General features: G+C 30.6%; 4 protein-coding genes across 7 annotated transcripts; 2 read left to right on the top strand and 2 right to left on the bottom strand.

Annotated features, from left to right (window-relative positions):
• Positions 1 to 3,956: 3,956 nt before the first annotated feature.
• Positions 3,957 to 7,452, bottom strand: LOC100808418 (glutathione gamma-glutamylcysteinyltransferase 1). Of its 2 annotated transcripts, none has more exons than XM_003554246.5 (8): positions 7,166 to 7,452; positions 6,913 to 7,069; positions 6,563 to 6,801; positions 6,255 to 6,418; positions 5,944 to 5,995; positions 4,956 to 5,183; positions 4,367 to 4,858; positions 3,957 to 4,247 (listed from the first exon to the last, which is right to left on the bottom strand). In XM_003554246.5, the coding sequence occupies exons 1-8, from the start codon at positions 7,238 to 7,240 to the stop codon at positions 4,161 to 4,163; spliced, it is 1,494 nt and encodes a 497-aa protein (XP_003554294.1). In that variant the 5' UTR covers positions 7,241 to 7,452; the 3' UTR covers positions 3,957 to 4,160. The 2 variants fall into 2 exon arrangements, with proteins under 2 accessions (XP_003554294.1, XP_006604501.1); XM_006604438.4 differs by having other exon boundaries at positions 7,171 to 7,452.
• Positions 7,453 to 13,066: 5,614 nt separating this feature from the next.
• On the top strand, positions 13,067 to 14,725 carry LOC102666244 (CRIB domain-containing protein RIC7). Its single transcript, XM_006605168.3, has 4 exons — positions 13,067 to 13,130; positions 13,252 to 13,352; positions 13,562 to 13,667; positions 14,196 to 14,725. The coding sequence occupies exons 1-4, from the start codon at positions 13,067 to 13,069 to the stop codon at positions 14,723 to 14,725; spliced, it is 801 nt and encodes a 266-aa protein (XP_006605231.1).
• Positions 14,726 to 16,442: 1,717 nt separating this feature from the next.
• Positions 16,443 to 19,403, top strand: LOC100306343 (uncharacterized). The gene is given in 11 exon segments (NM_001250392.2): positions 16,443 to 16,576; positions 16,726 to 16,770; positions 16,905 to 16,939; positions 17,045 to 17,095; positions 17,346 to 17,450; positions 17,573 to 17,644; positions 18,326 to 18,397; positions 18,503 to 18,583; positions 18,831 to 18,866; positions 18,973 to 19,028; positions 19,279 to 19,403. Coding segments are annotated over 11 exon segments (639 nt in total). The 5' UTR covers positions 16,443 to 16,542; the 3' UTR covers positions 19,331 to 19,403.
• Positions 19,404 to 20,552: 1,149 nt separating this feature from the next.
• Positions 20,553 to 27,222, bottom strand: LOC100807882 (casein kinase 1-like protein 6). Of its 3 annotated transcripts, XM_006604437.4 has the most exons (15): positions 26,849 to 27,209; positions 26,503 to 26,743; positions 26,335 to 26,375; positions 25,666 to 25,735; positions 25,230 to 25,378; positions 25,053 to 25,148; positions 23,726 to 23,796; positions 23,260 to 23,321; positions 23,085 to 23,148; positions 22,870 to 22,954; positions 22,319 to 22,445; positions 22,137 to 22,213; positions 21,991 to 22,054; positions 21,748 to 21,881; positions 20,553 to 21,307 (listed from the first exon to the last, which is right to left on the bottom strand). In XM_006604437.4, the coding sequence occupies exons 2-15, from the start codon at positions 26,588 to 26,590 to the stop codon at positions 21,032 to 21,034; spliced, it is 1,404 nt and encodes a 467-aa protein (XP_006604500.1). In that variant the 5' UTR covers positions 26,591 to 26,743; positions 26,849 to 27,209; the 3' UTR covers positions 20,553 to 21,031. The 3 variants fall into 3 exon arrangements, with proteins under 3 accessions (XP_006604500.1, XP_040868531.1, XP_014627336.1); XM_041012597.1 differs by having other exon boundaries at positions 26,503 to 27,222; XM_014771850.3 differs by lacking the exon at positions 26,335 to 26,375 and having other exon boundaries at positions 26,503 to 27,208.
• Positions 27,223 to 27,767: the final 545 nt, after the last annotated feature.

The following is a 27,767-nucleotide window of genomic DNA, read 5'->3' as shown; positions in this document are numbered from 1 at the left end:
GATACATATTGAGTTTTATAACATTAAAGACTAATAGAATAATTATATTAAATATTAATAAATAATAAATGTCAGAAAAAATTATGCAACACAAAAAAGGAATGTATAATTCGTAAATTAATTGTACTTTGAAATTATAGAAAATTATGGTAGTTAATAAAAAATTACCATAATTATAATATATTAAATAAATTGAATATCATATATAATGTAAAACTTTAATAATCAATTTAAAATTTAATGAATTAATTCTATCTTGAATTATGTTTTTAATCTCATACATCATTTAAATTATAATTATTTCTGAATAAAAAATGTCTCACTTAATAGTACCATGATTAATTAATGAAATAAGAATTATTAAAATGAATTGATTGAATTAAATAATATTATTTAATAATTTTAGAGGAAATAAATATTAATATATATATATATATATATATATATATATATGATAATACTTATGCATGCACGGGTCGCACAGATAAATTTGGAGAGAGAAATTCTTAAATTATATAAAGAATTATACTAATAATATTATTAATTTCATATATTAATGAAAATAAATGAACCAATTCAAAGGTTCATAATATAAAAATTATTTATTAATTAAAAAATAGAAGATGATTGAAGGTGATTAGATATCAATACAACTATAAAATTAATTTTGACAATATGCTCTCCTAAAATGAAAGAAGTTTGTATAAACGAATCAAACTATCGTAACAAAACAAATGCAAATAATAAAAAAATTTATAATTTTGAAAATATTTATAATTTTTACAAATTTTTGAAAATTTAAGAAAGCATTTATAATAATTTTCAAAAAATTGAAATTAAATTAAATATAACATTTTAATCATAAATATTTTCAATTTCAAGAAAGCGTTCATAATATTTTTTATACGTTTTAACTTCTAAAAAGCTTTTATGATAATTATAAATAATTAAAATAAATAAATTCAAAAATTATTAATTTAACCCGTAACATTTGTAATTTTAAGAAAGTATTTATAAAAAATATCATTAAATTTAGTAAATCCAATTTAATTATTTAATCTCAATTTTTTTTTAGTTTGTATAGATATTTAGAACATTGTTAAATATTTAAATTTTATAAGAGTTTTAAATAATTAAAGTTAGCAAAATTAAAATTACCAATTTAACTAAAACTATTTTTGATTGGATCCTAAAATGCATATAAGACCTAGTCTTTTACACTAAAAGAAATAGTGATGTTGATGGGAACCGAGTATTCGTAAATCTGAATTAATTCAAATCAATTCAAACAATTTGAGTTGTATATATTTTTTGTGTGTGTTTGAGTCAAACTTGACCTAACTTGTTCAAATATGTAGAGTTTTTAGTTGAGTCACACCAATACATAACCTATTGACATGATTTGTTATTTTATGTTAAATTATCGTTAGTATTATTTATTTATATATTTTAAAAATTATAAAAAATACTAAGTAACTAAGAGATAAACTGTCTCTTCATTTCTTAATTCTCAAGATTTCAAGTCATTTTCATGAAATTAGGATTTTAACTTTAAGTTTTATTTTTATTTAGTTTCAAACTATTCTATATATTTCTCAAAATTTTATTTTTATTTAGTTTCAAACTATTCTAAATATACTTGAAGTTTCATTTGTATTACTTATTTGACTATTTAATAATATTGAATTTTCAAATTATATTATAATAGTTCTAGTTTTTTGGTTTTCAAGCTCAGTGAATGTGGTACTTTAACTTGTTTATTATACTTCAATTTTTGAATATTTTTAGCGTAGTATGTTAGTTTATGTGAGGATGATAATAACAATGCGGTTCCTCTCCATATATTTTCTTTTACTATTTGACTACATGCAATAATTATGTGTAATATATTTATTATTTTATTTAATAAAAAAATTACCTTATAAAGATTGGATTTAAAGAAATAATAGGGAAATTTAAATGTTGACCCAATCCGATTACAAATGGATTGGTTTGATTTGAATTTTAATTTTTTTTTATTTAAAAACCGTTTCAAACCAATCAACTCAAATTTAATTAGATTGAATTACAGATTTCATCAAATTTTACCTAAATTAACTCACATACACCTTAAAAATAAATAATAAAAATATTATTTTCTTACTAAATAAGATAAAGAATACAAACTACACAATTAATTAAAAACTTATGAGAAATTATCAAAATATATTTTCAATTTTCCTATCATTTTTTATCCTTATTTAACAATCATTGATTATTATAGCACAATCACACGAGTAAGTGTACTCAGTACGGGTACCCATGCACTCAGTACAGGTATCCATGGGATGCATGAGAAAATTATGTGTGAGATAATATTTTTTATTATTTTAAAAATTTAATTTAAAACTTAAAAAATAAGGAATAAATATATTTTATAAAAATGAATTTCACATCACAATATATTTAGTTTAGCATCTTATGTTCAAGTAATCTCTAAGTACATTTAGTTATATTTTTTCAAATTTCCTCTTCACCATTTTTTTTACAACAACAATGATTTATATGGGACGTAAAGATAAAATTAAAAAAATATAAACAAAATAAGAAAAACCAAAATAAGGAATAGGCTTAAATAAATTAGTATATAACATAAAATTTTAAGAAGTAATCTTATTTCTAAAAAATTATTTTCTTACTTATAAAAGTGTGTATTATTTATAGATATAAAATGAAATCATAAATTGATTAAAATCAGTCTAGATTTAATTAGTAGAAATTTTCTATTTAATTGATTTAATATTCGAATGTTGAATTTATTACAAAAATTAATTATATTAATGAGTAGTATATTTAAATTTAATTGATTTAATATCGAAACAACGAATACATCAATTTTTTATTTATTAAAATCAATTAATATTTCATTTAATGAATAGTACACCAAAATTCTTTTTGAATTTTATGATCCGTACTATAAGTTGATTATGTTAATTACCTTAGAGAAACTGATTATAAAAATTGTTATATATATGAAATAGTACTTTTTATATTATATTTACAGCATATATTACACACTAAAATTCCTATTAATTTTTATGACCGTAATAAGGGCGGGTTATTTTAATTATTATCAAAAAACAATATTCTAGATGTCAATGGTTGGTTTCGATATGCTGGGTGTTTCGTTAATTTTAACAGCCAAGATCTTAGATATTCTATCTCCGTATCTCGGCATCAGTCATTCTAAAATGAGAAAAAGAAAATTAAATCAACTGTGACTAAATATGACGTTTAAAAATGTTATGAGAGTAGCATGAGAACTTCATAACCTATCACTTAAATCAATCTACTCTTCTATTTTATTTTAGAACAATACATTTTAATACTCATGTTTTCTTATTTGTTTGCATTTTTCTTTTTGGTAAGCTCTCCTGTATTTTTTTTTGGATAAAACTTAAAAACAGGTATTTTAAACTTTAGTATTATTCAGTAATTAGAATTAAAATTCTACAATAACTCATGTAATGAATGTCCATATTAATAAGAGAATAACACTAAAACTCTAAAAACACATAAGGAACTTTAAGTTTTAGCCATTTTTTAAAGACAAATACTAACTAATATCCTACCTCCTAAGGACATTGGTTAAAAAATTTAAAATAGATATACTTTTATTAGGAAGCAAAAAATTATGTTGTCTATATGATTTTATTTACACTCTCCTATGATTTACACAATAAATACTTTTTTCTTTTAGTTTTGTATGGTTAGCAAGACCCTTTTTTAAAAACCATCTTTAGTTTTTGACAAACTTTGGACACTAAATTATTTGCGAGAGCAGTTTGAAACAGCAGAACCTAAAAAAATATACCGAATACATTTTTTTGTTTGTTTATGTTGTTATAATTTGATATAAATATCAGAATCATATGTGCAAAACAATATTTAAAAAGTACAAGAATTTAATAGGCAAGTTCACACCATCACCAAGAGTGAATTAGCATAAACTAGGAAAAAAAAATGTAATTAGGTAATGAGATACTGAATCACTGGTAGAAAAGAAAATCTTCAGTTGTCAATATGCGGTAAAAGAAAATTTAAGTGATTCTACACTACTCGACGTGCCATGAAGCTAATTGAACGAATTAAAAAAATGGTGTGGGATATAAATTTAACAGTCAAGAGAGAGGAGCACCAAGATCCTCGTCTACCTTACCCTCTTGACATCTCTTGAGAAGGTGTAGCTGATGTCTCAAGTGCAAAACCTGAAATGCAGAATTGTTTATAATAAGTTGAAGTTGAAGAATGAAGATAGAGGGGAATTAGCAGAATACAGTGCTGTCATGCAATGCAAAATAAATTTAAAAACAGATGAGATAACTACCTCTTCCTGAAGCAAAGTAGGAAGATTTTCAATTGAAACCAGACCGTGTATTTCTGTCAAAAGCTGCTCATCTGTGATGCCAGCCCATGTTGTAGATGGTAAGGACAGCAGAAGCACTGTTAGCACATCAGTGCTAGCTGGGTGCACCCTTATGTACTTACTTTTAGAGCAAATGCAACATAATTTCCCAGATGATGAAGGAATCAACACATCAACCCCTTGCTCAGTGTTACCATTTACCACAGTCCCCGAAACCATTGTTATTGGCTTGTCATCTTCGGCTTTCCAGCATTTCATACATGTCTCTCGACAGCAATACCCTGATGAGCTAGGTTTCCCCCCTAAAATTTCTGCTCCTTGGCAACAAACACTTGCAGCAATGAAAGGTAATGTGTCTCCATCACCTGATGCTTGTCTGCTGCAAGAACTTGCCAAAAAGGAAGCTACATGTTTGAAAAGCCCAGTCTCCTGCACCTGTTTCAATACCTCTTCCTGCATAACAAAAAAGTTACTATGAGATTATTGAGACCAAAATAGAATATACAATGCAGGAGAGAATTGTTACAAGGAGTGATTGGACATATTAAACCTTGATAGCAAGCCTTGCTTTCTCCTCTGCGCTTAAACTTGGACCACCATCCTCTCGCCTCCTGATCTCTGAAATCCACTTGATGAATTCTTCAAAATTAGATGGCAGTGATGCGACTATAATTGAAATAACCTGATGGATGTCTTTCGCATCCTCTGATTTTAACAGAAGAGGAACATCGTCCATTAGGAATTTTGCAATATTAATCCAACTCTCATGTTTGCAGCTCTGCAAGATACATATAACCCGTACCAACATAAACAATGAAAAACACAAATGTGACAAACTACACAAACACACACAAGATACACCCAACCCATACCAATGCAAACAATGAAAAACACAAACATGACAGTGATGACACTCCACACACAAGCTCACGCGTGCAAACACATTGACGTCTTATATTCTCTTAATTTCAGAATTCATAGGATTGTTAAAATAAGAAGTGGAATGCATGAAATAAGATCCGAGTTAAAACACACACGGCCCAACCTACATAGTGCAAATTGACTTTCCAACCTTCTGTATGAGTGTACCACACATAAAGCATATCCAATTAAACCTCACTCAACTATTGCATTATCCTTATTAGCATTTCTAATTCAACTGACAGAGAACTATTGTGACAACATGAAAGTATCTGAATGGATATTTGCAAATAAAACATTGTAATCACAGGAATAAGAGGACAAACAAGGTATTTCCTCTATTCAGAAATGTAAATTGTACTCCACTTCACAGGAAAGATAATTGCTCACTAGAAGATAACATTAACTAGAAATAAATCAATATGCTCCTAAGAACAAGTTTACCATATCACAAAAACAGAGAATTTATAATGCACAACATTGAAGGAATCCATGCACCTAGTCACATACACACAAGTGCACAAATAAAGAAATTATCCAACAAGTTAATGCACACACCAACATTATTTACTACATCCTGAAATGTGAAATTCATTATTGAACAAAAAGAAAAATACCAGAGTGTAAAGCAATCCAGGTTCCCTGTGAGGCCTTGATACAAGCATGAACCTAAAGAGGGTAAAAAAGTTGAGCAAATCACTTAAACTATGTAAAAAAAAGAGAGAGAGAGATAGTGTTTAGTTTTCTTATTGCTTAACTTGGCCAGCTACAGTCCTAGCTACATAATTTCTTACTTGTTATGTATGAAAAACACTCAGTTCTTTGTGTTCACTGGCACCAACCCTTGACTATACTTGTTTGTGGTTGTTGATCTCAGGTTTCAGTAACATTCTAAAACAGTAGGCCATTAGAAAATAAGAAACTTTACCCCCTAGATTGTCCAGTATCCTCATCTACATAATTCATGCCTTCCCAAAGAAGTTTAAGTGGGATCCAATGAGGAGGATACTTAAATCGTGCAACGTCCAAAATAAGTGCCATGTCCCTTCGAACATGATACCCTCCGATAGGAGAAAAGTGACCAATTCCCGTCTGTCATGAAAACAAAGTCAAGTTTACACTTCAACCATCTAGAATTAAGCATATGCACCAAATGTGTCTACCAAAATAAATTAATCAGCTATCAAACTTTCATATTTCCTATTATGCCAAACTTCCACAAACCATAGCACATACTTGTTTGAGGGCAGCTCTGTGGTACGATGAGATTACGTAACAGTCATCGGACATCGAACACTTGATAACATATTTACGAAAATCATCGATGCTGCTATGGCTAGCATGAAAGGCTTCAACTTTTGCTCCGGCACAATGAGCTAAACACACAAGCTTCCCAAACGTGATGCCTCTAGCCTTGACCGTTTCTAGAGGCTCACAACAGTCCAACATAGATTCATCAAACCATCTCCAAGAACCTGCAGACGAATCACAGAACTCAGGACAATTGATTCAATGATTCAAGCTAAGATTCATAATTAATTACAGTGGTTAATTAGGTTAGTGATGGAAGCATGAATTGTTTGTACCTTTCCATTTTCTGCCAGGATCAATGGCAAGAGCATTGAGGACCATGGACAAGCTGGCGAGGCCGCAAAAGGCGGGCTCGGATTGCGTTTGGAAATAGGAAACCAACTTGTAGAAGCCTTCCATGGTTCCATTCTGAATGGATTCAAGAAATAGTTTCTGAAATTCAATCAAACAAAAAACACATTATACTATGTAACAAAGTAAAATGTTACCCATTTGCATTCATTCTCATACTATAGAGAGGTAGCTTACCTTGCCTTGTGAAGAAGCAAATTCGACGGCGGGGGGACAAGGAAGAAGGCGTCGATACAACCCCGCCGTCGCCATTGACAGTAACCACCGCAAAACCCTTTCCTAAACCTATTCAAACACAACACAACTCTTTTGCTTCAACCTCACGCACTTCTATGTTCTATCCATTTTTGTTACTGTCTTCGGTCATTCTTTCATGTTTTTATCAGTCAACCGTCAACCATTTTCTTTTTCAGTGATTGCAGAACTTCAACTTCATTATTGCCGACGCAGAAAAAAAAAGGAGAGAATCGAATACGTACTTTTATTTCGATACAAGAAAAAAATGATTTTTTTAAAACATTAATTAAAAATAGACAACTGATAACTAGTGTTTGAGATATGTGTAAACAAGCTAAAAATAATTTTTTTTATTGGGATACGTAAAATTATATTTTTTTTTATCATTTTAACAATGAATATTTTTTAATTCCTTAAAATATCTTAAGATACTTAAAAATAACCAATTAGAATTCTAATAATATTAATAAATAATTAAAATTTATTACTTGAGTTTTCATTGATTATAACTTTTTTTTAATAGTGTCTTAAGAGGATTTAAACTGAAAAAGGATTTTTTTTTTTCTCATTTAGTCTTCATTTCTCTTATTATTAATAAAATAGAGATGATACACACATAATACAAAATATCACTTGTACAGTAAAAAAAGTATCATTTATTTCAAAAAAAGAAAAACATAATAATGAAAGAAATGAAAAAAAAAAAACAGAAACTCATCCATATGTATAATTTGGTTAAAGTAGCAATGTCAAACAACGTGGTGGTGTCTTCGGAGGTCAAGTAATAAGTTGAACACGTTTTGAGTTTGGTTGTTGGATTCTTACAAGTTACAATATCTAAGATATTTTTTTATTATACTTGTAGACTTTCAATAAAGTTCATATGAATAATAGAACATGATTGTCTTACACATTCTACAATTTTAGTTTTCTATGATTTTGAAGATGTTTAAACAAAAGATCAAAATGAAAACAAGTTAAGAATATGTTAATCGTCATTTCAGTATTTCTCTATTATACAACCATTGCATATATGCCGGATGTAGTACTAGTTGCATAGTCGTCATTTCAGTATTCTATATTTATCTATCCAATGTATAGTGTTTTTTTTTATGGATCAAATGTATAGTGTTTTTTTTAGAGGAATATGTTAAGTGTTAGAGTATTAGAGTATGCATAAAAGACAATTAAACTTATTTTTTGATTAATAGAAGCCTACAAAGATAAATTTAATAGAGTCCTAAACGATGAGAGAGATATAAAAATTAAAGTAAGTTTAATCATTATATCTATTCTTAATCCTTAATGTAAATGGAAGGATGCAGAGATAAATTATTAACTGTTAATTTGTGCTTATGTTCATAGACAGTATGTATTATCATTTTAAATAACACATTCAATACTTTAGACATGATGTCCCAAGGAACAAAAAGAGAAAAGTGACACTTAATCAGCTTTAGTTTCATATAGTAATGTACACTACTTAAAAAAGCAATGATCTACTAGACCTGATGTAAAAGGTGGGCTTGGCATTTTTATAATTATTTATGTTTTATAAAATATATTCTAAGACGGTTATTAAAAATTATCTTAAAATGTTATATGCAAAAATGAACAGAAACTTTGACTGCATACGCAAAACACAAATTAACAATATAGTAAAAACTCATTATTAACGAATAGAATGACATAAACGGTGACAGAGAAAGGTTCGAAGCATGCATGCACTACCTTGCCATCATCGGAGGCAAAATCAACTGCAGGAGGTGAAGGAAGGGATAGTTTATAAAACCCATTCATTTTTTCAGGGTTTGGTTATTGTAAGGTAATAATGGAAGAGCTGAGACATTTGCAATGGAGAGAAATATAGATAACGAAATATGAAATATTGGTTGCCTTCTAATTAGCTCTTTATTAGAGGCCAATGTCAATTATGGTCCACTGAATGTTCAAACATATTCTCAGAATCATTGATATATAATAATATATAAAACTTCTGTTAAAAAAATGTATATATATAAAGCATGCATGGAATTAAAATGACATTGATTTCTCAATCACAGCGTGTTGGTGATTTTATTTTATAAAAACTCACATAATAGTAAAACAAATAAAATATTTATCATTGAATGCAAAAAGTCAATTAAGGAGAACAACTCTTATTAACTTAATAAGGTAATAAAATCTGTATCTAAAAAAAAGCTAATTAATAAGATATGAATACCAGTTTCTTCAAAAAAAAAATCTGGATACCAGTGCTAAAAATAAAATAAAAAATATTTCTAGCTACATGAAGATAACAATCGATATTATTATTATTATTATTATTATTATTATTATTATTATTATTATTATTATTGTTGTCTCGGTAATATTAATCAATAATTAAGTAAAATATTTAAATATCTTAGTAAGTTTGGATATTAATTTGAGATATCTATCCAAAGTTAACATTAATTTCTAATGGGGAGTTTTTTTAGAGGAATATGAGGGGGGTTGGGTCTAATGAAATGGACAAACATTTCATCTCTGGTGAAATTTTTTGTGGAGAGAAATGTTGAAATTTAATGTTTGGTCATTATGGAAAATTAAATTTAGAGGTGTTCAAAAAGAGAAAAGTTTTCACTTTTTTTTTTTAATTTTAAATTGAGAATCTATATTTTTCATGGATGATTTTTATAATTAAGTTTTCCCCTAAATTATTCACATATAGAGGTAAGAATCAAACTTTCTCAAACTAAAAATAAATTTTATTATAATAAATATAGGGTGTTATTCTTATTAGATTATTTAATATGATAAGTAATTAAAGTTTATAATAAAAATATCATGATATTCTTTGATTTCCAAAAAATTTATATAAATATTTTTAGTCATGATAGATTATTTTTAGCTATAAGAATATTTATGATTAACCAAATAGATTTTAGATATATTTTATTTATTCATATTTTTCATGATTCATAAAAATCATAATTTCAAGCATAATTTGTTTTCTTGTACCAAACACCTTCCTAATATACTATCATTGATTCTGGGACATAATTTTTTTTGTTGTACCATACTATCTCCTTAAGGTCATTAGCTGGATATTTAAAATAATCAAAATAACTTACACACATGATAATGACCAGAAACATACTATCATAGTAAAAAAAAAAATGTTTCTTGTACCATAATGCTGTAAAGAAAAAAGGAACATACTGAATATTAAATAAATAAAAAAACTACAAGAATTTAATACGAAACATCGTACTATCACAGAGTGAATTAGTATAAACTAGGGGAAAAAATGGAGTATTAAATCATTTGTAGAAAAGAAAACAATCTTCAGTTGTGAATACTCGAGGTGGAGCCGTGGAGGGAGTGGGGTCTACAGGGATAATGGCCGCCCAGTTTCTAAACTTTCATAGTATTATGTATAAAAATATTTCATGACCCATTTTTTTAAGGTTCTTTTTAATATTTTTTTATTAATATGTTTTATTTAAAAGTCAAAAGTGTCCTCATTTTTTTTTCTATTTGACAATTATATTTAATTTCTCATATTTTTATGGCTTTCGTAAGATCACAAACTTTTTTAAATGTTATTATTCTATTTTATGCTTAAGTTTCTTTTACTATATTTTTAATATATATATATTTTTAGCTGACAAAAAAACTATAATTCTAATATTTTTAATCCTGTATTTTTTTATCTTGCATGTTTTTTGATTATATTTTATAAATAAGAACTAAGGAAATAATAAAATACATAAAATAACTTTCTACCTTTCATAAAAATGACTAAATTATAAATAAATAAAAAGTTAGCTTTAGAACAAATAAAACAATTGGTTTCATTTAGTAATATTTTATTAGATTTATAATTTTTATTTTCGTTAATAAAAAATTTATACTTACTTAATTTATTTAAGTATTTATCATGTGTTATTCATTTAACCAAATATTTTCATATTTCATATGTGACTTGAGTATTATTTTTTTTGAAATATTTTAAATAACATACTTTGACTATAATAAAACTTTCTTATCGCTCAAATAAAAAATTTCCATTTTCTCCTTCTTTTAATTTACTACCAATCTTATATTAATTGTACTTGTTGATTATATCTCTCTTATTTTCAAGACAATTTATATATTTTTTTTTCTCATAAGAAAATATTATATATTAAATTTCTTATAAATATCATACGTGTAAAATTTTAAATATTTATTTTAGTTATGCTTTTTATATTGACCCCTTATATAAAATTTCTGTCTTCGCCCCTGACTCGATCGATACATAGGTAAATTGCCAATTTAGGTTCTATGCTACCCGAGGTGTTATATATAAAGCAAGTTGAACGTATTCCATGCTCCATAATATAAATTTACACTGTAAAGAAGCCCTGGCTCACTGACTTAGCCTTGAGATCAATGATTTAAAAATGAGGGAGATCATGATAAGAGAGAGGCGCACCAAGATCCTCATCTACCCTACTCTCTTGACATCTCTTGAGAAACTGTAGCTGACTTCTCACGTGCAGAACCTGAAATGCAAATTCGTTTATCATAAGTTTGAATTGAAGCTGAAGATAGAGTAGAAACAGCAGAAAACGATGCTGCCATGCAATGCAATTTTTATTTTTTTTTTAAAAAAACAAGAGATGAGAGATTACTACCTCTTCCTGTTACAGTACATAGCATATATGTCAGGTTCCATGTGTGGCCTTGATATAAGCATGAAACTGAAACATCATTTAAATGGTGCAACGAAAACAAAAACTTTTAAAGTTTTCTTATTCTTTAAATTGGTCAGTTAGAGTCCTAGCTACATAATTTCTTGTGTAAAAAAATCAGTCACTTCTTTGGTAGCAACCCTTGAGCATTGAACACTATGGACAAGCTAGCAAGGCCGCAAAAGGTAAGCTCAGATTGTGTTTGGAAATTGGAAACCTACCTGTAAAAGCCTTCCATGGTTCCATTCTGAATGGCTTGGCCAAAAAGTTGCTGACATTCAATCAACAAAAAAGTGAGTAAACTCATTCAATTTAGTTTTTCCTTCAACTCTAAGCTCTATATAGTAAATAGTGAAATATTACAAGAAAATTAAATTAATAGTTTATTGAATTAAAAAAAACGATAAAATTTCAGCAAAAAAAAAAGAATCAGTATAATGTTATCACGCCTACGTGACAAATCTTTTTTTATAATAATAATAATACATCTTCAAAAAAAAATTCGATCATTAGGTTATAATTTATATATGCTCCTACGAATATATAGCCTGACTTATTTCCTCCACTTGCAAAATATTCATTCATATTAGACATAATTCATTAATTAATTTTAGAGGCATAATTAACCTGTTAAGGTTTCCTAAATTTAGCACCTTCAATTCAAGATTGATTTTTTTTCCTTTCAATTATTCTCATTGCCACGCCTGAAATCTCGATCAGCTTCTGGTTTTGCTTGAAGGGGGAAACCAACAAACAAACTATTGCCGTAGAATTAACGAAAGTAAAAATAGATGTGCTTTTAAACACAAATGGTTTGATGCATATTCATCCCTTTTCTCATCATAGAATCTTCCACGACACTTTGTTGTCAAAACCTGCCTCAAGTTTTTGAACAACTCTTCTATTTCAGCAAATGACATAAAATCACTAGACCAAGAGTTAAAATATACCCCTTAATTATCCTCATTGATGATTTCTTCATGGAACTATTATTCAAGTCAACAATGAATTCCTTTCCAATTAAATGTTGAATTCTTATCTTCCGGGTTTTAGTGAAGCCTAAGAAAAGCTTTTATATTGCTATTGTGAAGAGAATTCGAACTCATAAGATTTGTTTAACATGTCCAACAACAACAAGGTGAAGGGCCTCCTTAAAGGCCTAAGATTCATCTCTCAGATATTCGGTACGTGGCATTCAATTATTGTGTTTCTAACGAGTTATTTTATCTATTTCTATCCTCAAATATAAAGTTGTAGAAAGACTATGTTGATTAATTAAAAGAATACAACTCATACACTTCGCAGATACTGATGAAAAAGACTCGGAAATTCAGATTAGCAATCCCACAGATGTAAAGCATGTGGCGCATTTAGGTTCTGGTTCCTCTGAAAATGATCCCAGCTGGGTAATTCTCTATTTTCCCAAAAAATTTAACTGTTAATTATCATTAATTAACATATTCAAACTTGTGGAACATCAATTACTTACTTAAATTAAATTGGTTTTATTAACCAATGTGTTTAAAATATTTGTGTAAATACTTGTATTCAAACTTGCGTGTAAATTTCGCATCATTTTAAAAAAACCATTGGAGCATTATTTCACTTGTTTCAGATGAACGAGTTTGAATCTGTCCCATGGAATTCATCTGCACCCCAAAATCTTAATGGAGACATTCATAGCAAAAGATCCGATAATTCAGTCCAAAGGACCTCTCACGGTACATGCTACATATAATATTGTGCTTCCACTTTTGAGTTAACATTCAAAATATATCCTTCAGCCATTTAAATGGCAAACTAAGACCTTGTTTAATTTTGATGAATGGGTGAATGAGAAGTAATTAATAGTTATAAATAAACGAATGATATAGCTAAAAAAGTACTCATACACTAATTATTTACCAATCTAAGAAGTTAGTGTGACCTTTCATAAATTTTTTTTAGTTGAAACATGCATACATTAAAAAAAAAAAGGTTAAATGACCCTCATACTTTTAATGAACGTGGATTCATTTCACCTTGAAGTCACTAAAATCTCGCTTAGTAGACAATCTTTCTCATGAAGATGTGGTGACACTCAAAGGCTAGTTAAGTAGTTACAATCAGATAAAATCATAAAACTGCTTACAGTTTAAACGTGCTCAAGTAATTCTCTAAATGAGTTTTAATGTCTTCGATTCTATACTATATATTGGGTGGCTTGTTATATATATTTAAATCTAGTTGTTATAAATGTTCCTGTGCAGATTCAATGGAAAGAGGTTCAAGGTCAGGGCATAGTCAAAGTGAAGAGAAGGACTCACGTGAGTTTCCGAAATCATCCAAGCGGCAAACGAAATCAATGGGAAACATAAGAGAGTCTCATGCAAAGGAAAAGTCAGACCGGCCAAGGCCACCTAAAAAGTCATCCAAACCTAATTCACACCCAAATGATCCATGCAATGGGGACACAGATTCACTCGAACAACAACAACAAGGGAGTGATTTGTCACCTAAAAAATCTCGCCCCAAGATGTCAAAAGATGGTTCCAATGTTGGTAGTGGCTCATCCAAATCCAGATCAAAACCCCATCATCATCATCATCATCATCATTCTAAGGACTCAAACTCCAATATTAAAGAAGTCCATGCTAGACACAGTTCTAAGTCCAGGACCAAACACGGGTCCTTTGAAGAAGATGCACAAACTAGGAACAAACACGGGTCCTTTGAAGAGGAAGAAGGACAATTTCAAAGACGTTCTACTGAAAATATACTGAAAAGTTACCCAAATTAGAGGAGTTTTGTTTTTATATACTAGTCTTGCGTAGTTAATATTTATTGAAATTACAACACTATATAATTCTCCCCTCCTCTCCTCAAATTCTATTGCATCTATATACGTCAATTATTGATGATTGATGTACAGATATTTTTACACGCAGTTGCTGTGACTAATGTACTAAATTATTGATGTCTCGAGAATCAATAAAGTAATTACATGCTTATGTAATTCTCATTCAAGAAAAAAAATGCTTTCTTTCTATTTTTTTAGTAAAAAAGTTTAGATAAGACATACCCTAGACTTCTAAACTTTTTATATTAATTTATATTAGAAGACATATCCTACTGTAAAATCATAAAGTGCATGAATAAATTGATGTGGATATATTTTATCCTAGTAGTGTTGGATTCAAGTTCTAATGAATATGTAATTATATTACATATAAATTTTATTATTCATAATAATCATACTAAGATGGAATATAATTGTCTTAAGCAAAAAATAGTTGTGATATAAAAAAATCATTTTGTAAGGCTAAGAAAAATTACCTACTATAAAAAAGATTTATAGTAAAATTCATATCATTTATCAAATAAAAAAATTAATAATTAATTAAAATGAAGTTATTATTACCAGTTAGAATGAGCAAAAGACTCAACCACATGTATCAACACCTTATATTATATGTTTTCTTTTACATTTTTAGACTAGTGTTGATAACTCATTTGATTACTCTTAAATGCTAGTTGATGGGACTTCAATCCTTCATAGCCTAAAACTTCTTGCACTTTCAATGTTGTTTCTTGCACTTCTCATTGCATTATAGAATAGACTTTTCAGAATGCAATCAAAAGTGGACGAAGCAACAGTTGAAGGGGATTAATATGAAGGGTCTTCCATTAATCCCATGCAACGAACATTTTGATTTATATATAAAAAAAAAAATGATTGTTGAAATCACCTTCCGTTTGCATAAATAACAGAACTAATCTTGTGTAAAATGAAATTAGATTATTTCAATAATCAATGATAAGCATACTCGATTATAATCAAAAGTTTTTGTTTGGATAAGCTTGCTGAAAAAAGTGTTTAAAAATCATTAATTTCATTTGGATGGAATAAAAAATCAACTTTTACAAAGTAAAAGAGTATACAAATAGTTTAAATAAAAAATAAGCTGTCGAAAAATAATCATAAATTACAATTTTTTATATTCTTAAAAAACAACTTATTTCTTAGAAGGAAAAAAAGCTTTCTACAAATTTCATCTAATTAATCTCCTCGACAATCAACTTATTTTATAGATAATTTTTTTCTTCTTCATAAAAACGGCTGAAATTTGGGATTATAATTTTTTTCAAACATTTATTTTAGTTTACCCAAAAAAAACTTTTAGTATAACAAAAACATATAAATATTTTTTTTATTAATCAGTATCCTTAAGATATTAATTAAAGATTATGAGCTAAAAAAAGAAAAAAATATTTATTATAGAAATTATAAAAAAAAACTATAAATAGTGTAATTTTGTGCATTCCAATCAAAACATTTTTCTTTTTAGTTAGTTGATCCGCATTTTGCTTTTTTTTTTTAATTAGACAAGTCAACTATTATGCTTAAATACGGGAACCAAGACTACGCGGTTTCTATTAACTAAAATCTTTAAAAATATATATATACAGTGGAATCGAATGAGAAAGTATATATATTAAGAAAAAACGTAAATATTAGGATTAACAACCTACGAGGATCTTTCTTCTCTCCACCATCGTTGTGTAGTGCGTGTCTCTCCGTAAATTGCCTTCGACTGTGACAACACACCGATCGCCATGAACATCTTCACCAAGAAACCCACGGCCAAAGGTTCTTCTTCTTCTTCTCCTTCCCAATCCGATATCGCTTTCTCTCTCACCTAATTATAATAATTCAAATAGCGTCACGTTTGGGTTGCGTTCGTTTCCGATCAATTGAATTTTCATGTTTTGGTTTGACAATTTTATTATTTCGTGCAGAGGCTCTCCGTGATAGTAAACGACAAATGACAAACGCCACTAGAGGTAGTGTAGTGTTTCAATCAATCTCATAAACCCTTTGATCGATCAATTTTACCTTTGAATTTCGTGTGATTGGAATATGTTAGAGGTGTGAGTTTTCCACTTATGTGATGTAATAATATGTTCCCTTATTTCAGGAATAGAAAAGGAAATTGGAGCTCTACAATTGGAAGTATGTTATATTATAGTTACTTAACGAGTGAATGTGATTATTTTCTTGAGTCTCAACTTTTGATGGTATATTATAATAATATGGCCTATTTCTTGGTGTAATTAGGAAAAAAAGCTTGTTGCTGAGATAAAGAGAACTGCTAAGACGGGAAATGAGGTTTCATCTCCTTTTCATGCTCATTGTCAAGGTTTTAGAAAATGGTCCGCCATCGTGATTTTTGATGATGCAACGTCAAGGTTTTTTGGGCATCAGGGACTGCAATTTTTTTGCATTATTGTAAAACGTGACGAAACTTCAACCACGACCACAATTTAAAACCTTGCTCATAAGCGTAGGTTTCTTTTATGTATTTGTTCACAGGCATTGATTTCTAAAATGGATGTTTTGTTTGTCATTGATTTCTCAGGCAGCAACTAAAATTCTAGCTCGCCAGTTGATCAGGCTTAGACAACAAATTGCTAATCTTCAAGGTAGTCGAGCTCAGATGAGAGGCATAGCAACTCACACACAGGTAAGTTGTCGATGAAGCCGTTGTTTTTTGTGGTGTGTTTATTTGTCTTCTTTTGCTACTTGTGTTTAAGCAGGTACATGCTTTATCTGCTCTGTCTTAGCTATGTTTGTCATTTGATGCAGGCCATGCATGCACATTCTTCTGTTGCTGTTGGCTTGAAAGGTGCTACTAAGGCAATGGTAGCTATGAATAAGGTCACACATTCAATCTTACATTTTAAATATACATGTCCATACAATATATTTGTTCCTGGTCCATAAGAGCACTATTTTGTTAGGTTTTATCTATGATGCATAGATATGATGTGCATTGAATATGATACACTTCCAATATTAGTGATACAGCTATTTTTAGAGTATATAGGATATGATACAAGCAGGATACATATCTAGATGTGTATAAAAAGCATGAAACTTAATATAGAGTTCCAAGCAAAGCCAAATTAATAGCATACTTCTTCAACATTACTGAATAATAGTTATGAATTGTTGTCATCATAAATCATTGCCTATTGCCTACAAAAACAATCCGTATCAATCTCATTCGCATATAATGCATCATTCAGTAAAAGGACAACTTCCATTTAAGGTTCCTCAAGAAACAATGCTTTCAATGTGTCTATCATATACGTACTTCTATGTCTAAGGTCTGGCTGCATTAGATTTTCATAACTTTTCTTGAAAGCTTAGATATTAATATATTCAACGTTGTGGAGAAACTCAGAAAAAGTGCTCTATCAGGAAACAGCAGTGATAACAGCAGTTCTTCTAACTTCCTACGAAATAAACAAAACATTGACATTGAAGTCTTTAAACAAATCACTATACCATTTTTTATTCTTTTCTCCTTGAACTAAATTAGAATATTCATTGCAGCAAATGGAACCAGCAAAGCAAGCTAAAATTATACAAGACTTCCAGAAACAATCAGCACAGATGGATATGACTGTAAGAGGATGTTTTGGTTTACTAATTTTTCAAGTTAGAATAACAGGAACCGGTGTTTTGTTTCAACTACTTGCAGACTTTAATGGTATATAATTTTATGAGCAGACTGAAATGATGTCAGATGCCATAGATGATGCCTTGGATAATGATGAAGCTGAAGAGGAGACTGAAGAGCTGACAAACCAGGTACTCTTTCTATTGCCTTTTATTGCAATGTTTACAGGGCTTTTTACTTGATTAATTTTTTAAATAGTTAAAGACTTTTATTATATTTGACATGGCATTTATTTCACATAAAGTTGTTTACTAGGAGGAGTAACAAATGTATCTTGTATTACAATCCATAACAAATGTCTTGTTCTTTGGGATTTCTTTGGAAATTACAAAAAGAAACTGATGGCAATTTGACTTAACCTCTTTTCTTTTCTTGCAGGTGCTCGATGAAATTGGTGTAGATGTTGCCTCACAGGTAGGAATAAGCTGTCATTAATCTCTGCACACTGCACTCCTCTCATCTATCATATCATAATGCTTTTGATCAACCTAATTTGTGTCCTATTTGAACTCTTTGGCAGTTATCAGCAGCTCCCAAAGGGAGAGTCGCAACAAAGAATGCTGAAAATGTTAGCAGGTATCTTCTGTCTAACTGTCTCTTTTTTGAAGAATTTAATTTGGATCCTTGTGTCTATTTGCATGAATATTGAATACTGTGAAAAACAACCCACGGGGAGGGGGTGAATTGCTACAAGGTCCCTAAGGACTACCTCCTAAGGAGGAAAACCTGTGGATATATATATACAATAAAAATAATTAAAACTTCTTTAACTACTTGGTTTTCTTTTGTAAGTTTAATTGACCTTGTAAATTTGATGCCACTGCAGCTCGGGCATTGACGAACTTGAGAAGCGTTTGGCAGCTCTTAGAAACCCATAAATTTTGCATGGGATTGTGATTCTGGAACTCAAAAGTTTTAAACTGAAATTCTTTCCTGAAGTATGTTTTCTTGGGATTTCACAAGTTGAGTGTGTATATACAATCTTGAAATTATTATGTATGAATAATGATATATTAAAATTTCTGAGATGGCTATTTACTTGTAGAAGTTGTCGTTGGGGATATAAGGAAAAACGTTAGTTTGACTCTATTTGTAAGTGAATTGCCAAGTCGGTTAATGTTGTGGCTGGCCGAAGAAAGCTTTTACTTATAGGTGCAGGTGCTTGTTAGGAATGAAATTAGGCAACACGGGAGAATGATAGTAGATTGAACATGTGTGGATTCGTTGATTCTCTGGAAGGGAAATGCCAAACTTAGTTAATTGCTCATGTAGACCTTGCATCATCAAGAATTGATTTCAGAAACTACAAAGACTTTAACGTAAATAAATTAACCAAAATTTGGAATATCCATTTATGAAAAAATAAAATACAAGCATTCTCTAGTGTCTTAGTTTAAACTTTGCTGTCGTATAAATATATTATTGAGGAACAACTGGCCAATTAACTTGTTACTCGGTTAAACCAAAAAACTTTGAATTACTACTTATTTCATTCGCGATGGGGAGGGCCAAATTGATCCTAATTGTAAATTTCTCGCCAAGCAATACTAGATATGTTTCACTTTCATTTATAGTTAGATACCATTAACTAAACAAGTTTTTAACTGAAAGGTGTTTTTAAAAAATTGTAGTAATTACGTACTTTTTAACGAATCTGTTTTTTTTTTAGTTTTTCGAAAATTAAAAATAGCTTACAGAAGATGAAAAATATATGGGTGAAATGTGTCAAGTATAGTTATAGTTTTTCGGTTTCTCATTTATGGAAATGGGAACTACATGATACATTTCATCAAACGGAGACGATTACTTTATTAGAAACTAAAACTGAGTTTTTAAAATCAAATAATTATTCTGTAACCTTTTGAAAATCAACTAATCTTAATCATTCATTCAATGACCAATATTTTATCTTGCTCACATAAAATAACCCTCATTAAATATATCCCCTTGGCTTAAAAAAATACTTATATATATATAGACACACACACACACTAGCCAAACACTTGAGATTTTAAAGCCAACCCACCACCATACCTGGTTATATGGTTCTGAGTAGGCAAATATATCCGCCATGCGACTATAGGCTGCAGGAGAAATGAATAACGGAAGATCTCAAACCGCTCTTGTAGCTTGAGACCAATTTCTAACATCAATAATTCCACTCATAACAAGGGAAACATAGAGGCAGTGTTGGGTCTCAATGCGAAAAAACAATAACAATTGTATCATAAACTACAACTCTACTTTCATCTATTTTGATTTATAGAAAAGAAAACAAGTTTTTTCTAGTAAAAAGGAGAGGACCCCTGGTTGAGTTCTCAGGAGCATGTTTTAGGAACATGATACAACATCCGAGAAATCTTTCTTCAGAAGGCATATCTATGAGGGGGCAGAAAATAGTCCACCTTGGTCCATAATTTGGTAACAGGAAGTGAAGTTGATTATGACATCATGGCTCATGGCAATTCAATAATATACATGAACATGATTCCATAATGCTCGAGATCGATAGTTCTTGGATAAACAGGTGCATTAGAATTTAGAAAATGTCTGTGACAAATTGAAACTGGATATACTTGTTACTTCCTGATGGAGAGGAGCTCAAAACTCCGCAGAGGATCATCGCGGTTGCCTCTGGTGGATCCAGAGCGCATGTAAGTTGGTTGTTTTGTCTCATACATAGGTTGAATATTTCTATGTGAGGCAGATGATCGATTTCCACTTGAAGTTAGCCGGCCAGTACGACTGTCAGTATGATCACCAGAGGAACTTGGCCTAGTTGACGATGAGATTATGGGTCTTCTTGAACTGCTGCCATATCGAGATGAATTGCGTCCTTTCTCTTGATCACGGTACTTAAGACACAAGATAAAAACAAAGTTAAGAACACATGAGTAGAAAGCATACTCATCAAATGTGTACAGTAGAGATCTAATAACACACTTAAATCTCATTGGACTAATAAATTGAGCCAGTAAATTTCTAATTAACATTTGTGGCAAAATAAAGACACAGCACCTACCTACTTAAAAACAAAGTTGTTATCTAAAACTAAAATATTCAGCTCAATTGCTCCAATCAAAATTTAAGGACTAAAGGTAAACAAACCAAAGTCATTTTCTAATTGGCAACTTTCACCATTTCTTCCATGACATAAGTACTCCACAACCATAAAACTCCAGCCATAAAAATTGATACCAAACGATTGCATGCAACATCTTCACAATGTCTTAAAAACAATAGAGAAATCTTCATGTGATGAATAACGGAATCTTGTTTAGAAAACAATATTTACCACATCCTTGTGTACCGCTACTTCCTCAAAACTCCTATGTTTGGAGTGATCACCACGAGGACTAGGACTTGTTGGGTTCCTCCGGGAGAAAGCTTCAACAGCACCAGAGAATTTTTCTCGAATCTCTTTCCCAACTGAAATAAGCAATTGAATGACCAAGGAGCATACAAAAATAAATTTGAGAAAAACACAGTAGTTTGACCATTATTGACATGAGCAATGCAAACGATAAAGATAGTTGACCTGATACTTTTTCTGGCTTTTGTACAGATGGTCCTGCATGCATAGCTGCCTTGCCACTTTCATGCTGTTATTAAAACAATTATATTATAGTAAGTGACCTCAACTAGAAAGCAAAATCCAAACAAACATGATACAAAAGTACTAACCCGTCCTCTAGAGCTGCTGCCACCAATCTGCGGATACTTCAATATAGTCCAATCAAAAACGTAGTCAAATTGATAGCCTGCACTAACAATGTCCAGATTAATTTGCAACCGTTTAACATACTAGATTTCCATCAAAATATACAGAATGATAATATCCAATGTAGACATCTTGTGTATCAGACCTTCTCGGATAAATAAATCTCGAAAAAGCCTCTTTAAATATGAATAATCAGGCTTGTCTTCAAACCGCAACGTTCGGCAGTAGTTAAAATACGATACAAATTCTGAGGGATATGACTTGCAGAGCACCTGTTATACAGGCACAAAATTAAGAATTGAAATACAAGAGGAAAGGTAAAGGGAAAAATGTGCAAGTTATGCCAATTGTTGAATGCAAAGAATATACGACTTAAGACTTAAAATGTGAAAATCACCCGGAGAATTTAGTTAATAGCAGAATCCAATATTAGTATATAAGTAAATCTAGTTTAATGCACAAGAGAAACATGCAGTTCATTTTGCTCACAAGTATTCACATTCAAAGTCAACAACATCTATGTATCATACATTCAGGTCTAGCTTGTCTTCTAAACCTCTATGTATCATACATTCAGGTCCAACTGCAGATCAGACCAGTCAACAACATCCAACCAAATTCAAAGCATCAAACACTAGATCCAGCAGGAATATCAAATTTATCCAAAAGCCACACTGACTCGACTAGTAATTATACCTCTATTGAAGTTGACATTTTCTTCTCACTGATTTTATCATATTTTTGTTTTTTGGTGCCAGCCTTTAGTCCCTGCCAAGGAAGACTGGAAAAAAAGTAGTACAACGGAAAGAGATAGTGAGAACAACATTTTTTGATAAACTACAGTAAGAATAATATTATAAATATCCAAGTCTAGTGCGGGGTAAAGTAAATGTGACTATCAAGTATCTGACCTTCCTCTTAAGAAGTACATGAGCACATAACCAAGAGATTCCAAATCATCCCTTCTGCTTTGTTCTGCCAGCAAAATAAAGTAAAATTGGGAAAAGAAAGAATTATAATTTTCTAATTATTGCTTGTAAACACAAAACAGAATGAGCCACCACAAGTTCACAACAAATTACTCACCAATTCCAAGATGAGTGTTGACACTTGCATACCGAGCTGTGCCTGTAAGGTTCTTGTTTTCCCTATGTGCAAGAAAGACAACATTTCATAACAAAATAAATGTAAATTTTACAAACAAACTAAGAAATAGAACTATATTACTATAGTGAAAATTAAAGTGAAAGAGGAATTTTGCAGAGCTATGCATGGTTGCAAACACAATCACATTCACAGTATTTGACAGTGATCCCAATTAATATTATCATTAATCATTATAGTGAGAGTGAATGACACCAATACTACCTACATTTAGGTAAAGATTATCCACTTGAAAAATGGCTGAATACCTATAGAAGTGATGTAAGGTAAATGCTTAAATACAAGGAAGACATGCAATTAATAAGGCAAGGTTGTTTTTCCCTGAAGTGTTGTTTATCATTTTATATACTACACCCTAATATCCTGAAATAATGATGACAGAATTTACCTGTATGGTATGTGCCTATGAGTCTGAAGATCCCTATATTTTTTTGCAAGGCCATAGTCAATGATGTACACCTGAAATGAGATACCCAGCATGATATGAACATAGTTAAAAGAACTGGAATTTGCATGATCAAATAGAACGGTTCAATTCAGAATCTATCAATCATTTATTTTAGTGGCACCAAAGAAAAAGATTATGCTGAAATAGAATGCAAGGCAACAAGATAGCAAAATCATTCATTGAATTGATAAGAGCCAGAAGAAATGTGTGATGACTCAATGATGCTCAATCACTTTGTATGAACGCCTTGTGAGTTTCAAAGGTGTAGAAGTGGCCATGGCATGCCAAAACCTGAGGCAGGATGAGGTGCGAGGTGCCACCTTATGGTTTGTTGTAGAAAATGACTCCTAAACCTCCACTTAATTACTCTTAAGTCTTAACCAATTAGTTACAAAAACAGGACAAAATAAAATAACCACTGGTTTCTCACAGTTTTTCAAATGACTGCTGCATTTTTCTTGGGTTCTTTTCTCATCCTAGTGAAGATAAACATTCCGCTCCTTTTTTTTATCCTAAGCCCAAATTCTAAGACATCATCAAACATGTCACCACTACACCCTACTATCTTGGGTATCCGAACTTGGTTGGTTAAAAGTGCTTTTGAACCTCCCCAAAGATTTGATATCAAGATTGGATCAGATCAATCATCAAGAATTTGGTGTATAACAAACAAGATGCTGCAACTTCCCATAAGTGGTGCATAGCACATTTTCACAGCAGCTGATAACAACGTGCCTGCAATGTACTCAAAACTGGACGCAAACTAACTTAAGACTAGCTAAAGTGGAAAGATAAACACAAGCAATGTTATTAACAGCATGTTTGTAAACAATTCTACAAGAAAATATTTATACATGAGATGCTAAAGTGGAAAGATATAGCATCTACACAACTCATGTCTTGCTAATTTTTATTTTTATTTTGCCAGTGTAATGTTTTCCATGAAAAATAAGATTCTACAAGAGAAAATGAAGAATTTAAGGAGATGAGAACAAGGTATCAACCAGGAAAAGAAAATGCAGGCAAAACCAAAGCAGAGACAAAATTAGCAATAGCCAATAGACAAAATTATGACTTCTCTTGTATCTAGGAAGAATAATTTGGTTCTGTTGGAGGTACATACTTTAGTGGTCTTGCACTATTTGAATTCCAAAATGTGCTTTAACATCATGACTAAGAGTATTATTAAAATGATGAAATAACCACCAAAATTTTCCAAAACAAAAAGGGGAAGAAGAAAGAAAGCATTTTCAACAAAATAACATACCTGGTTTGCTTTACGTCCTAGGCCCATTAAAAAATTGTCTGGCTTAATGTCACGGTGAAGGAAACCTCTAGAATGCATATATTCAACTCTGTTAATCTGAACAACAATATTAAGCCAGTAAAACATTAGTATCACTATTTAAGGTACTTTGCTTAAATAATTCCCACATTGACTTACTAATTGATCAGCAAGCATTAACACTGTCTTCAATGTTAACTTCCGGTTACAATAATTGAACAAATCTTCCAGACTTGGTCCAAGAAGATCAATTGCCATGACATTGTAGTCTCCCTCTACTCCAAACCACTTGAGATGAGGAATCCCCGCTTCAATAATGAACCAAATTGCATTACTCAAAAGGAGACATATTAATTGTTTTCTAACACCTTTTCAGTCTTACATTACTTCGAGGGAATAGCTTGAGACTAATGGTTTTGGTTTCATTACAAGAAGATTCAGAACATCAATTAAGCTATTCTCCAGACTCCAGAAGATAGAGCAAACACATACACACAATGATTGAGAAACAATTTAATATGAAATTTTAGCAAGAGGTATTAGCTAATACATTTAGAACCCAAAATGGTAAAAAGAAATAGAGACCTAGACTTACTTCCTCCTTGAAGAAGCATATACAATTTTGACTCATAGAGAAGCTGGGGATGCTTGGTCTTCACAGGTTCCTGAAATTTTACAGGGAGAGGACGAGAGGGTTAAGAACAAAAACAGAGAATATAATGAGCAGACTAACATCATTAACTGATATAAAAAATTTCAAAACACAACAAAAGAAAGAATATGACGAACAATCTAAGATAAACTGCAGCATAACAATGTGAACTAAAGTATGCATCCATAACGAGATAATGTAGCATTTCCCATGCCACTGCAATCCATAAGTATTGCTCAGTAAAAGTGTAAGAAAAAAATGTTATTTCCTCTGTTACTCCAACGATAATAAACTATCTCTCAAATCAAGTGTCACGTATCCTTAATGGAACTCTCATAACCTTGATAAAAATATAGGAGACTTCATCTGAAGTGACAATATCTACAAAATGGAATTCTAAAGCACTCCAATGGGTGCAAGACATATATATTATGGTCTAATAACCATGTTCCACGGATTAAATCAAGGTGATTACTGATGAGTTCACAAATGCACATATTAGACACATGAAATCAGAAACAGGAACACATCAATGGATCAATTAACTAATTAATCATTTTGCCCCATCCAGACATAAAAGAGGGTTAAAAACTTGAAGATAACTTAACATACCAGCTTGACAGCCACCTCCTCTCCAGTTTGTATATTAACAGCTGACAAAGAGAATATAAATAAAAATATGCTATAAACCATATAACAATCTATGAAAATGCTGCAAAAGGAAGATTACAATTACTATAAGACAGGAAAAGGGGGGAACGAAACATGAACATTACACACCTATATAAAGCTCCCCAAAAGACCCACTCCCGATTTTCCTTCCCAGTTTAAACTTCCCACCAATAACATGATCCATCATCACAGACATTCAATCCACCCACACCCAGTAACTACAGAGAGTCTTTTCTGCTCAGATTTGTTCCCAATTTCACCACCAAATTTTGTGCCCAAAGGGGTCCAGCAGGTCAAAATTTCCAACCTTTATTGGAGAATCCACTCAAATCCAATGGGATTTCCCAATCTATTCATCCGATTAGCCGCAAAAAGGGGAATAAGGAAACAAATCCAGGATAAGGACCAAATCAAAAAAAGAAAAAGATGCTAAATTTACAAAATCCGTAACAACCGCAACAATGAAGATAAAATCTTGTTATTCAGAATACACACAATCTTCTCCAGCTACATTACTTATCAACACACGAACCAGAATCAATCACCCCAGAGCACGGATTGAAGCCCTAATTTGCAGAGAACATGACAGCATTGACCCAGAACACAAAATGCAAATAGGTATCAGCGACAACACAAAAAAACTGAATCTTTTTATTATAAAAAAACAAAAAGAGAAAAAACAAGAGGAGGAGATTGAGGAGGCTGTGCTGAACCAGGTAGGAACAAGAGTAATTCCACAAATCAAAAAGTATGGACTTTGGAGAGAGAGAGAAGAATAATGAGAAAAGGAAAAGCTGGCAAGAGATTTTAGTAATCGTTGGTGTGTTTTGGTTGTATTTAAAATTAATTTTTCATTTAAATTATTCTTTACTTTTTTATCTTCGTCTTTTGTTCTTTTTTTTTTTCAGTGAAACTGTGCTCGAAAAAGAAAATTTGTAGATCATGACAGGACAAGGGGTTAACCGGTACCTTCTCTGCCTGTCCCTCGCCCATTGGTAGTCAAACTGTTTCAGGGAAATCTCTTTTCTTTTCTTCCTTTTTTTATTACTTTTTTTTTTTACTGAATTTACTTGTATTACTTACGTGATTACTTATTTTTCCAGCACCAAACACCTAAATTAATTAAAGTTGTTTTAATTTAATTAAAGATTTCTAGTTTGAATGGTAAATACACTTCCTATTTAAGGTTATCCATGATTTAGATAAAAAAAAATTACTTATTTTACTTTATATTCATTTTAATTTTAAACAATCCAATATAAAACATAAATTACTTCTAATGATAAAAAAAATAAACAATAATATCTTAAAATAAGTAACTCAATCTTATTCTTTTAATTATGGTTAAATTAATTTAATCAATAGTAATTAAA

The sequence above is a fragment of the Glycine max genome, chromosome 19, assembly GCF_000004515.6.
Source record: "Glycine max cultivar Williams 82 chromosome 19, Glycine_max_v4.0, whole genome shotgun sequence".
NCBI classification, from domain to species: domain Eukaryota; kingdom Viridiplantae; phylum Streptophyta; class Magnoliopsida; order Fabales; family Fabaceae; genus Glycine; species Glycine max.
Note: the sequence above shows the minus strand (reverse complement) of the source record. Positions and strands in the feature narration are given on the sequence as shown.

Excerpts from the sequence above, each read along its gene's own strand:
- LOC100808418 (XM_003554246.5), bottom strand. The coding sequence starts at position 7,240 with ATGGCGACGGCGGGGTTGTATCGACGCCTTCTTCCTTGTCCCCCCGCC. Across the intron at positions 6,419-6,562 it reads ACAGAGCTGCCCTCAAACAA|ACGGGAATTGGTCACTTTTC; the intron begins GTATGTGCTATG and ends TTTTCATGACAG. Across the intron at positions 4,248-4,366 it reads CTACTTTGCTTCAGGAAGAG|GTTTTGCACTTGAGACATCA; the intron begins GTAGTTATCTCA and ends TCTGCATTTCAG.
- LOC100807882 (XM_041012597.1), bottom strand. The coding sequence starts at position 26,590 with ATGTCTGTGATGATGGATCATGTTATTGGTGGGAAGTTTAAACTGGGA. Across the intron at positions 25,149-25,229 it reads TAATGCTTGCTGATCAATTA|ATTAACAGAGTTGAATATAT; the intron begins GTAAGTCAATGT and ends ATTGTTGTTCAG. Across the intron at positions 22,955-23,084 it reads ATGTACTTCTTAAGAGGAAG|TCTTCCTTGGCAGGGACTAA; the intron begins GTCAGATACTTG and ends CTTTTTTTCCAG.
- LOC102666244 (XM_006605168.3), top strand. The coding sequence starts at position 13,067 with ATGTCCAACAACAACAAGGTGAAGGGCCTCCTTAAAGGCCTAAGATTC. Across the intron at positions 13,353-13,561 it reads CTGAAAATGATCCCAGCTGG|ATGAACGAGTTTGAATCTGT; the intron begins GTAATTCTCTAT and ends CACTTGTTTCAG. Across the intron at positions 13,668-14,195 it reads AGTCCAAAGGACCTCTCACG|ATTCAATGGAAAGAGGTTCA; the intron begins GTACATGCTACA and ends GTTCCTGTGCAG.